The 11,854-nt window shown below is 32.0% G+C and overlaps 1 protein-coding gene across 1 annotated transcript; it reads left to right on the forward strand.

The window, feature by feature from the left end:
- Positions 1–421: 421 nt before the first annotated feature.
- LOC104102899 (phosphoribulokinase, chloroplastic-like) lies at positions 422–11,586 on the forward strand. The gene is made up of 5 exons (XM_009610747.4): positions 422–1,081; positions 8,193–8,277; positions 9,572–9,656; positions 10,028–10,272; positions 11,033–11,586. Exons 1-5 carry the CDS (start codon positions 522–524, stop codon positions 11,279–11,281), a joined length of 1,224 nt encoding a protein of 407 aa, XP_009609042.1. The 5' UTR covers positions 422–521; the 3' UTR covers positions 11,282–11,586.
- The last annotated feature ends 268 nt before the right edge of the window (positions 11,587–11,854 follow it).

Genomic DNA, 11,854 nt, shown 5'->3' on the forward strand with positions numbered 1-11,854 from the left:
ATAATAAATTTGTGCATGAAATATACTTGTTTTACACTTATATATTGAAGGGAAGCCTTGAAGCAATAGTAAAGTTGTCTCTGATTGACATTTAGGTCACGTGTTCGAACCGTGGAATTAGCCACTGATACTTATATTAGGGTAGACTGCCTACATCACACTCCCTTGAGATGTGGCACTTTACCGGACCCTACGTGAATGAAGGATGCTTTGTGCACTGGGTGTAAATAGTGATCATAGACAGCAACAAAAAGTGACACATCAGCCTTTTCCTCATCAAATCAAAACACTTTCCTATCCAAAACAAAACTTCCATCTCTTTCTCTAACCATAACCATGAACTTTTCTTCTTTCATTTTGTGTACCTCACACTTTTTCTTAATACAAAGACATAAAAATCAAAGTCCATTCATTCATTACATATCACCTTAACTTGAACTCAGACAGTCCACTCCATTCTATCTCTCTTGGGAAACTCTCAAGAAACCAAGAGAAGAACATAGAAAAAACAGAAAAGAAAAATGGCAGTTAGCACAGTATACAAAATTCAATCCTTGAATTCAACTTGTTCAATCTCTACATCAACAAAAACCAACTTAGGATTTCACCAAAAACAAGTTATTTTCTACACAACAAGTACCAAAAAGTACTCTACAAGAAAATTCAACACTTTTATAACATGCTCATCAGCTGATGAAACCAAGACTGTAGTCATTGGTTTAGCAGCTGATTCTGGCTGTGGTAAAAGTACATTTATGAGAAGATTAACAAGTGTTTTTGGAGGAGCAGCTGAACCACCAAAAGGTGGAAATCCAGATTCAAACACATTAATTTCTGATATGACAACTGTGATTTGTTTAGATGATTATCACTCACTTGATAGAACTGGAAGAAAGGAGAGAGGTGTCACTGCTCTTGATCCTAAAGCTAATGATTTTGATCTTATGTATGAACAAGTTAAGGCTTTAAAGAGTGGAATTGCTGTGGAAAAACCTATTTATAATCATGTTAGTGGTCTTCTTGATCCTCCAGAGCTCATTAAACCACCAAAGATTCTTGTCATTGAAGGATTACACCCCATGTAATTAAGTACTTATTAAATTCTTGAGATTTTGGTTGATAATTCAAGGTGGAATTTTCTATCATACATGCACACACTCATGCACACAATTCACACATTAGAAAAAAAAAGTAGTCTGATGCACTAAGTTTCAGCTATGCGCAGGATCCAAGGAAGAGCCAGACCACTAAATTCAATTGTACGCAACCTTACATGATAGGTTCTATTATCATTTCCCTCTTCCCCAAAAAGGGAAATGATAATGCAATGTTGAAATGAGATTAAAGTACTTTGTGTTGTTAGTATATATAAGGGGGTATATAAGGTAAATTCATGATAGATTTAACTCATATATGTTGATGATAGTGCAAACTCAGTTAAAAAGATAATTACACGTAACTTTACATAAATAATGATATTAGTAACTTGAAAAATAAGACAGATTATTTGTTACAACAAGTTAAACTACACTAACATTATGAAAATTCTTTATACGTTTAGTGTATATAAATTAAATTCATCAATGTAAAAGAATTTTCTTACAGTAGTGAAAGATCATTTAAAAGATAACTACAGACTAACAACTTAAAAATATAGCGAGTTAGCTGCTCCAACATGTTATTGATACATTGATATTATAAAAGTTATCTAAACTATCCGAGTATATAAATTAAATCCTCGTATGATATTGACACGTAAAGCTTCTTTGTATTAGACCAAGAGAAAGGATCAGTAAAAGTGAATATTCCAGTTAGTTAGATTTAACCATGTTGTATTAAGGTTAGAAGAAAGATGAAGCCAGTGGCTATAGCCGCCACATTTAGATATATAATAAATGCTCCATCAGTCAAAGGATATAATGATATTTTGCAATCTCGTTGTATGGTTTAAGGATGGAGTTAACAATATTGTGTCATTCTCATAATGGGCCCCCACAATCATTTGGGCCCTTAAATATTTTCTTGATAATTTAATTTAGAAAAATTACCATTTATGTCTGCCCATAAGCAAATTAGTATAAAAATTAGTCAATTCGTAAAATATTATCAATATAAGTCAAATGCTACCAATATTAGCCAATTAGCTATTTGTAGCAAAAAATGACTCAAATTTTTTGCTTTCTTTTGAGTGAGTGTTATTGGAATAGATTGTATAAATCTTAAGGAGTTTGAATCTTAATTTTGGGATGAGATGATTTGGTATATCTAGTTTTGAGGTGGTTTGAATTGAAAATTCAAAGTAGAAGATGGACATAAAAAAAGATGATATGTGTATCACATTGTATATCATTTGTGTATCACCTATGTATCATATGTGTATCACATGTATATCCACACACACACACACACACACACACACACACACACACACACACACACATATATATATATATATATATATATATATATATATATATATATACACACTTGTGTGTGTGATATATGCGTGATAAATGTTTGATACATGTGTCGCAAAAGAATTTTTTTAACTCGATTTTAATTACGAATTTTGATACCAAACCAGTCCAATTCACCTCCAATCTTGTTCAAATTTTGAATATTGCATCATCTATAAATTTTCAACGAATCCCAACCACACCCATTTTAAAAAATTGCCTAATTGTTTTTAATATTATATATTATTGGTAATGTATTCTGACCACAAACAAGTCTAATTCATCTTCAAACTTCCTTAAATTTTGCATATTATCTTATCTATATTTTTTCAACGAATCACAACAGTACCCATTGGAAAAAAATCTTTTTTGCCTACGTTTTTTGAATGTTGTATATCATTGATAATTTTTTTGGCTATTTTTTGGTAATATAACTAAAATGGCTAGTTGTTGATAAATAGTAGTAGTATCTTTTTTGGGTACATTTCCGTAAGATAAATTTTTCTTACAATATCAATATGGTTTTGCGATTGTAACAAACAAGTATCCGACTAGGTATCTTTTTAAGTGAATTGATACCATAAAATACTCTTTACCAGTCAATTATAGACGTTAAACTCTTTGTTAAACTCTTTTTTATACCTATACTAGTGATATAACTCGCGCTTCGCGCGATTGTAAATGAAATTAGTAAATTTATATCTATTCATGTAGTTGTAAATTTATTTAAAATATAATAGATTAAATTTTATTGTATATTTTATATATTTGATCATATCACAGATATAAATAATTCTATTAGAAGTAGAATTGCATTTCTTGTTAGCATATTTACAAAAGATAAATATGTAGGCATGTGAAGCCTAACATGAATCTTTTATGTACATGTTATTAATACTGGCATTTAAGTATTTTGATATATTTATTGCGTTAGATAATAGAATATTTGTTTGTTAAAATTTTTTATTTATTCAAAAAACATGCTGATGAAGTGAAAAGTAAAGAAATTTAAAGTTGACAGAATACAAATCAAAAGAAGGAATCATCCATCTAAGTCTCGTGCATAAAACAATAATTGATCAATCAAGAAGGCATCCCACCAGCAAGCAGTATTATCAGCTTAGAATGGAACTTGTTCATGTAATATAAAACTTTTACTCTGGTTAATTGCAAGAAGCTCTTTGCTGCTTAGTATTTTGTAGTCAGTTCTATCAATCGATCGTGTATTACATTCATTTAACAAAGGCTCATATTAATAGAATTGTGGTCCATTTGTAACGGTTAAGATAAGTAAAAAAAAGGTGACAAAGGCTGGAGATGAAGATATAGCACAAGGGCATAAAGCATGAGTCAAATTGATAGCACTTAAATAGGTCTTATTGATAGTCCCAATCACCAATGAAAAAATGTATAAGCATGACTAAGATAACAATTAAAAATGCGATAGCTATACTCTAAATCACCAATCATTCTAGCATTAGGTAAATTAAGAAAAATGTAGAAAAAAGAACAGATATGAAAGCAAACCATATTAAACAGAATAGTTATGAAGAAGAAAAATACGAATATGACATGCTACAACAGAAAAGAAGCAGGATGATGAAGCGTATATTATAATGCTATTGCAAAGGAGGTAATAAGTCATTATGCCACAAGAAAACGGCTATTTCAAGTTGATATAGCAATAGGGTTTGTACAAAGAGTTTTTTGGCTTTTACTTCCCTCAACTGATTTAGATGAACTTTCTCTAAGCCGGCTTCATAATTCTAAAAATCCAAACTATAAAGCTACACGTTTGTTCGTATAACGCAACGATCGAATGTATTGAATCATATGAAGTGTCAAACAATTCTCAAACAATTATATCCAAGAAGCCAAAACAATATGAGTGATACCATAAGTTTGACCGACTTAGATCCACGGAGAGAAGACATTCCATTCCATGTTGAAGTCCATTTATTGCTTCAAAATAACTAACTTCGCTGAGAGGAGCTACCTGAATGTACACAATAGAATTCAGCCATCTCGCTAATGTTTAACTCCCCATCATTGGGAATATAAACTTCATCTCATGCTAATTATTTTGAAAGATTTCAAAAACTAAGGTTGGAGATATTTTTTTAAAAAAAGTTTGCAAAAACAGATCAAACAAACACCTTTCCAAAAACTCGAACACTAATTAAGTTTGCAAAGTTAGTTTTTGCAAATTCTAAAATAAACCATCTAAGTAATTTAGCTCATCTTGGCTGTGGAAGGATTGCACATTGTTAATATCTCATCAAGCATCACAATTTTTCTAATAACTTATAAAACACAATAAGCTTACCATATCAGAATTCAGTATACTTTCTCTTAAAATTAATAGAGCACATAAAGAAGTATTCTCTTGCTTTATTGCAAAGTGGTAGAAGATCTTGGGGAAGCTTCATTCATTCACTAATTTTCTCTGTTTTGACATGTCCAATCAAAAGAATGAGTAAAAAAGCAGTGTAACTCGATCGAAATACATCAAAATAAAATTTAAAAAAATTAATCATACCTTTTTCAGCAAGACAGGAGACAAATCCAAAATTTAAAATTTATAGGTTTTGGATTATACCCCTTTGAAGTTACTGCATTGAATTTTGAAGACAAATATAAAGATTGGACAAAAGCTATTGATTCGGCTGAACACATACCGTTATGGTACATACGCCCCTGAGCAGGACTATAGGATCTGTAGTGTGGCCCCTTCTTGCTCTCATGAATATAATCCTATGGTGGCTCTGTAGGCTTCTAATTATCTTTATTTTTATTTTTGCTTTCCATCCCCTCCGGCTGCATGTTGCATCACTTCTTATCATGTTCCTTTGCCTCTGTAGCGTATTTAGCACTATTCTTTTTTTATGAGGCTTGCTTTTGCTTTTTTTGGCTTTGATTCATTATTTTCTATAAAACCTGCAGATAAATAAATAACATCTTTTTCAGTTTACAAATTATGGTAATTAAAATTAGATAGTGGAAATCGAACAACTCTGTGAGAGCATATCCTGAAGTTGACTGTATTATGCTAGTCCTGTTACCTAGTTAAGGAGTAGCCATAGTTAAGAAATCATGCAATAATCTAAAAGAATAACCGTTTTTCGTTTAAGATATTGATGAAACATTTGGATGGCACTGGCTTTGACCCTTTGTTATTACTTATTAGTAATGCGGCTTCATGATTTTACAACATGCTTGCTCAGGTTACTTAAGCTCTATAGTCTATATATAGGGTATAAAAACATAGTAATGAATCTTCTCGTGGACATAGGGATTAGTAGTTTAGTACACATCGATTACTCATTTTTATTAGAGAATATTAGATACTGAAAAGGATAAGCAGATTAATTAATTGGAGAAAACTACATACGATAATTAACAAAAATGAAAGTAATAACTATTTAACAGTTAAAAGAGTAGGGAAAATACGCAATATTAATGAAAAGAAGAAGCAGTTAACAAAACAAAGACAAATGGCATGGGGAATAGGAAAATATATGTAGTTAACAAATTGAATCGAAAGAAGCCAAAAGAAAAGAGAGGTATTCTTGGCCAATGCGTTATGCAACGTCGGTTAGTTTCAAGAGAACTGGATTTCTAATTATGCCAATAAAAAGAGGACGAAAATATGGCAAATTAGTCCACTTCTTACAGAAAGAAGTGGAGTAAGTGTCTTTAATATTCTAGAGATGAGGCAATGTCATTCAAATTGCCTGTACCTGAGAGAAATTAATCAGAATAATCTATCAAAATTTTATTAATTGCGGCAAGCAATAGAGGTATCTGTCTTGGTCCCTCTTAACACACTTCAACATTGGCTTCCGTATTAACATATCTGCTATATTTCTTGTGTATTGTCAGATATAGTATTAGATATGTCATAGCCCACAAGGTAGTTGCTAAAAATAATACCAAGCAAAACAAAGAAAGGAACAAAAAGAGAAAAGTTTTGAATTATGCTTGTTGAGCTTGATAACAGAGTTAAAAAAGATTGAACATGAAAAGCAAAAGAAGAATTCAATAATTACAAGATTTAATATGAAGTGCACTAAAAGATCAAGCTTCAAGAAACATAGATAAGGATACTTTGAGGAATGAAACACTTGAGGGAGAAACCTAATAAGATAAGAAGCTTAACATGTTTGAATTCTACTCCCCTATAGTGAAAAATGCTTAGTAGCAGTAACCATGTACTACATACAGATCATAGTGGTAACAATAAAAGTTTTGTTTTCTAAAGAACCAAATGTTATGAATTCAACAACAATTGCTTTTAATATCTGTTACGCAGAAGAATTTCAAGCATAAAATTTATAGGCAGGCAGCGTCTATCACACTCAATATATACCAAGAAAGTAGAATCCTAGGAGCATATAACAACACAACTAAATTATTTAATGAATATTCCACAAATATAATCAGAACTGAAGCAAACCATACCATGAACACATTGCAATAAACCGTATGTTATACTTTGGTTTGAAAATATTACTATATTGTTGAGGAATAGCTATCAGTTGCTACTGACATTTTAAATAGAAAGGAAAAAATAGGACAAAAGAGCTACTTTATAGATAGGTCATATATGTCAGAAATAATGAATCCTTCAAACCTATTCATTGCAAAATCAATAATTTGGAGTTTCAACTGCCCCCAAATTCTGTTAGAAATCACTCGGGGGTGATTCTTGCCCACCCAAAACTGCTCAATTGATGAAGGGTAGAGATGACTGGTACATCCAATAATTGTGTAAAGATAAACAAATAAATACATAAGTTTTGTACAGAGTAAAAGAACAAACCGTAGCTTTTGCTAATTCAGAAGAGAACGACGTAAGATGAATTCACTAAATTTAATCACTTCAAAGAGAGCATTTAGTAGATATAGGTACCACATTCAGGCCTAAGGTGTTTTGCAGCGATAAGGGGAAGAGATGTCGACTGTATCAAGCCGCCGGAGTAAGCATTCGTCATGTCAATTTGAAAAAGATGTTGGATTCAAATTTCCATAAATTGCAGTCTACTAATCGTGTCACTCTTACAAAGATGTTCACATTTAAAAAAATCAAAGAATTGAAAGGGAGTGAAGAATCGAACACCGGGCTACACTGCTTCAGGAGCGGAGAAGTGGCCTAGATATATTTTTATTTTTTGTGCTCTGCCTCAGGGATAACCATGAATTTGTATCGTGAGGTAACAAAAAAATAGCAAAACCAATGTTGGCCGGGAAAAGGAAGAAGAAGAGACGGAGGGCAATTAACAAAAATAAAGACGTGACTTTTCATCTTTGTAAAATTATAAACGTGACGGTTAGGTACTTTTTTCCCGCAGGTTAAAATGAAAAGCATGGTCAATTATTTGAAACAAAAGATAAATGAGAATGCTGCTCGATCAAAGTGCCACGTCAGACTTTTATGGCCCTGCATTATAATAATATATAGATTTTTGAATGTTTGGTGGTATTACATTGCTTTTGCATGAAAGTGTAACCATTTCATTAATGAACCAAAATAACTTGTAATAAAAAAAAAAATTGTAGTAGATAAATATCGTATAGTATCTTTGATTGGAAAGTGAAGAGCTGTTTGGTTTGGAATACCTCAATTAAGCATTGGAGAATCAGCCAACCATAATTTTCCTTCTTGTCTAGTTAAAGTTATAGCTAAAATTAATAAATCCATTCCTTTTTCTTTGTTTTTTTGGGTGTTTATATTAGGTTTGACGAGCGAGTGAGAGAGCTGTTGGACTTCAGTATTTATTTGGACATCAGCAATGAGGTTAAGTTTGCTTGGAAGATTCAGGTAACTTCATGTTTGGAATCTTCAATTTCTGTGTAGAAATGGCGTGGGATAGCCATTTTTAACATGGTATTTAGTTTTTATCAGTATTTTTATTGCTGAGCAAAAATAGCCACTACTCTATTAAAATTTAATGCGAAAAGACATTTTTATCCTTTCTTCATGAGTGTTGTGTAAATATTAAAGACATGACGTCCTTAATATTTACACTGCACATATGAAGTTAAGGACATGATGTCCTAAAGTTTAACGGAAAGTGCAGATATAAGACACTTTGTCCTTAGTATTTACACACCATTCATAAAGTTAAGGACACCATGTCCTTAATATTTACACATCACTCTTGTCTAGCACAAGGATAATTTCGTCCGGGTGAGTAAATAATTATTAAGCACTGGCTAAAGAATAAATACATTTTAAACGGTGGCTAAAAAGTAAAAATATCTCTAATTAGTGGCTAACCGTGCACTTCCTCCAATTTCTGTTGTGACAAAATTTTGGGCTCATATAGGTATTTAAATTACCCCCCCCAAACACCCCACCCCACCAAAAAAAAAATTATCTGCTGCTGGAAATTTGACCTTTCAATCGTTTCGTAATTTTTGAGAAATTCACATAATTCAATTACTTTAACATGTCAAAAAATAATTCTATAATTTAATAATTTAGTGAGTAAAGTTCAAGTTACTTTAATCCGACAATAAATATTTTTGTAACTTCGTTGTGATAGGGGCTAAAAATCAGTAACCATACAGTGGCGGACCCAGGATTTTGTGCAAGCAGGTTCAATCTTAGAAGTACATAACTTTAGTTGTAAAATAGTAGTTATCAAGTAGTTTCAAATAAAATATTTATACAAAATTTACGCAACTTTAATCCTAATTTATACATATACACAATATTATTTTTTGATGAAGCGGGTTTAGTTGAACCCGCTTGTCATTACGTGCGTCCGCCACTGTAACCATATACAGGGTGGAGGTAGTGTAGTAGTTACGGGTCAGATGAATCCAATAGCTTTTGCTTAAACTCTGTATTTGTATTAGAAAATTATTAAATTTATAAAAATATTTAATTGTGAACCCAGTAACTAAAATGAGCTAAGATTCGGCAACAAGATTAGAAATCATAACCTTCAAATTCTGACTCCGCCTCCAAGTACGTGAAATGATTTGTTTGATTTGTTAGCTTGTTGAGGGAAGGTTTAGGTTTAGGGTCAACAAGAATACATGCTTCAAAAAATAAATAAAAGAGGTAATCTCCCTTTGATCTAATTGTTTCTTGTAAATTAATGCAGAGGGATATGGCTGAAAGAGGACACAGTCTTGAAAGCATTAAGGCTAGTATTGAAGCAAGAAAGCCAGATTTTGATGCTTACATTGGTATATCATAATTTCCCTTAAAATTGAATTTTAAATTTACCTATTTGGTGAATGAAGATTAATACATGCTCTCTCCGATCCACTTTAATTGATATTTTAGCTGTTTTCACACATATTAAAGAATTCACCTTTTAATATTAATTAACAATAACGTTAACCATATTAACTTTAGTTTGTTCATTGGAAATATAATAGATACAATTATTTTAAGGACAACTTAAGAAAAAAGAAGTTAATTCTTTTTTGATATATGAAAAATTCGAATATTGTAGACTACAAGAAAAAGCTAAAAAGTCAATTAAAGTGGATCGGAGGGAGTAATACGTAGTAAATTAAAGGGTAATTAATTTTTTGTTATATTTGTTATGCAGATCCACAAAAGCAATATGCAGATGCAGTTATTGAAGTACTCCCAACTCAGTTAATTCCTGATGATAATGAAGGCAAAGTTTTGAGAGTTAGACTGATAATGAAAGAAGGAGTGAAGTATTTTAATCCAGTTTATTTATTTGATGAAGGCTCTACTATTTCATGGATTCCATGTGGTAGGAAATTGACTTGTTCTTACCCTGGCATCAAGTTTTCCTATGGTCCTGATACCTACTTTGGCAATGAGGTATGTTGCTCTATCTAGCTCCCTTTTGTGTTGCTCGGATCCTCAAAAATTATTGTCGGCTGTGTGTTGAGTCTTCCAAATATGATGCATTATTGGAGAATTCGACTCGACATGGGTGGGTGGCATTTTTAAAGGATTCAAGCCATATACCTCCCAATGCTTGATTATAATGTATAATATCAAGAAGACAAAAAAAAAATGCAACAAGGTTTGAGTTTTGCTTGAAAGATTAATGATTCACTTAATATGTCTAGATCATCAAAAGGGGTTAGTTTCATGTATAGTCACTGAATTTATTCACTATAACAATAAAGTCGTAAAATTTTCTTGTCACATTAAAGTAACTAAACGTTTTTACTATATTATTAAGGTCGCTAAACTTTACTCGTTGTAACAATAAAATCACAACTATTATTTTCACATTAAAGTAACTTAATGTTACCTACTATAACAATAAATTTACCCACTATAACGGTAAAACCTCATCAAGATGACTTTACATGAATCGAACCCTCAATTAGGTGAAAGTTCGGGTTAGTGAGTAAAATTCAGTTACTTTAATATAATAAAAAAATTGTGACTTTTACCAGCGATCATATGTGAAATTAGACAACGACTCAAGGCTTGTTTTTTGTCACCCCTCAATCATATAATATGGTTCTTCAAAGACAACTAGAATGTTACCTTTCTGTAAACCTGAAAATTGTCTGTTTCATTACTCAGTACATGTTCTCACTGTCTGTTTTTTGTTGTTAAATAGGTATCTGTCTTGGAAATGGATGGCCAATTTGACAGACTAGATGAACTCATCTATGTCGAAAGCCATTTGAGCAGTCTCTCCACCAAATTCTATGGTGAAGTTACTCAACAAATGTTGAAACATGCTGATTTCCCTGGCAGCAACAATGGAACAGGTTTTTTCCAGACAATCGTCGGATTAAAGATCAGAGACCTTTACGAGCAAATCGTTGCTAGCAAAGCTGCAGCACCAGTAGCTGCAAAGGCCTAAAATTCGTCGACAAGTATTCACAACTAGGCATCAAAATATCATCAATTTATCCCTTGGTTCTTCCCAAAACTTTACTTCAACTACTTTTCCCATCTTTCATGTTTTCATTTTTCATGGTTAGATGATTTCTTATGAATGAGAAAATGGGACATTATGTATTTGTTTCTAGTTGGAACTATGTTGAGATACTGTACAATAGATAAGCAAAAGGAGAGATGTAATGAAGCTGTAATGAAGCATAAGTAAGTCACTTGATCGCGATGTACTGCTGATATGCTATTAAAGCATCCATTTCTTTCATCTGATGATAATGTTGTTGTTCGTGAGCAAACAAGGATAAAGGAACTCAACCCGCTTTTGTTTATAGAAATTGCAGGAAAAAATGATCCATTAATTGATGATTTTTGCAGTAGTACAAAGCTGAAACCAATGAAGCTGTTGAATTGCAGATCCAACAAGAGAAGAAAGCTACTAGAAGGATGCTAATTATCAATTTTGATTAGAATGATTATACAAATGTAAAGAACTACGTTCGGGCTTGATCCCCATAGGAGATTAGTTGGGGTACGTAGG

This window comes from Nicotiana tomentosiformis, chromosome 12 (genome assembly GCF_000390325.3).
Source record: "Nicotiana tomentosiformis chromosome 12, ASM39032v3, whole genome shotgun sequence".
Taxonomy (NCBI): Eukaryota; Viridiplantae; Streptophyta; class Magnoliopsida; order Solanales; family Solanaceae; genus Nicotiana; species Nicotiana tomentosiformis.

Bases quoted from the DNA above. Each gene is read 5' to 3' on its own strand.
- LOC104102899 (XM_009610747.4), top strand. From the start codon at position 522: ATGGCAGTTAGCACAGTATACAAAATTCAATCCTTGAATTCAACTTGT. The intron at 8,278-9,571 runs GTAACTTCATGT...AAATTAATGCAG, and splicing joins AGTTTGCTTGGAAGATTCAG to AGGGATATGGCTGAAAGAGG. The intron at 9,657-10,027 runs GTATATCATAAT...TTTGTTATGCAG, and splicing joins AGATTTTGATGCTTACATTG to ATCCACAAAAGCAATATGCA.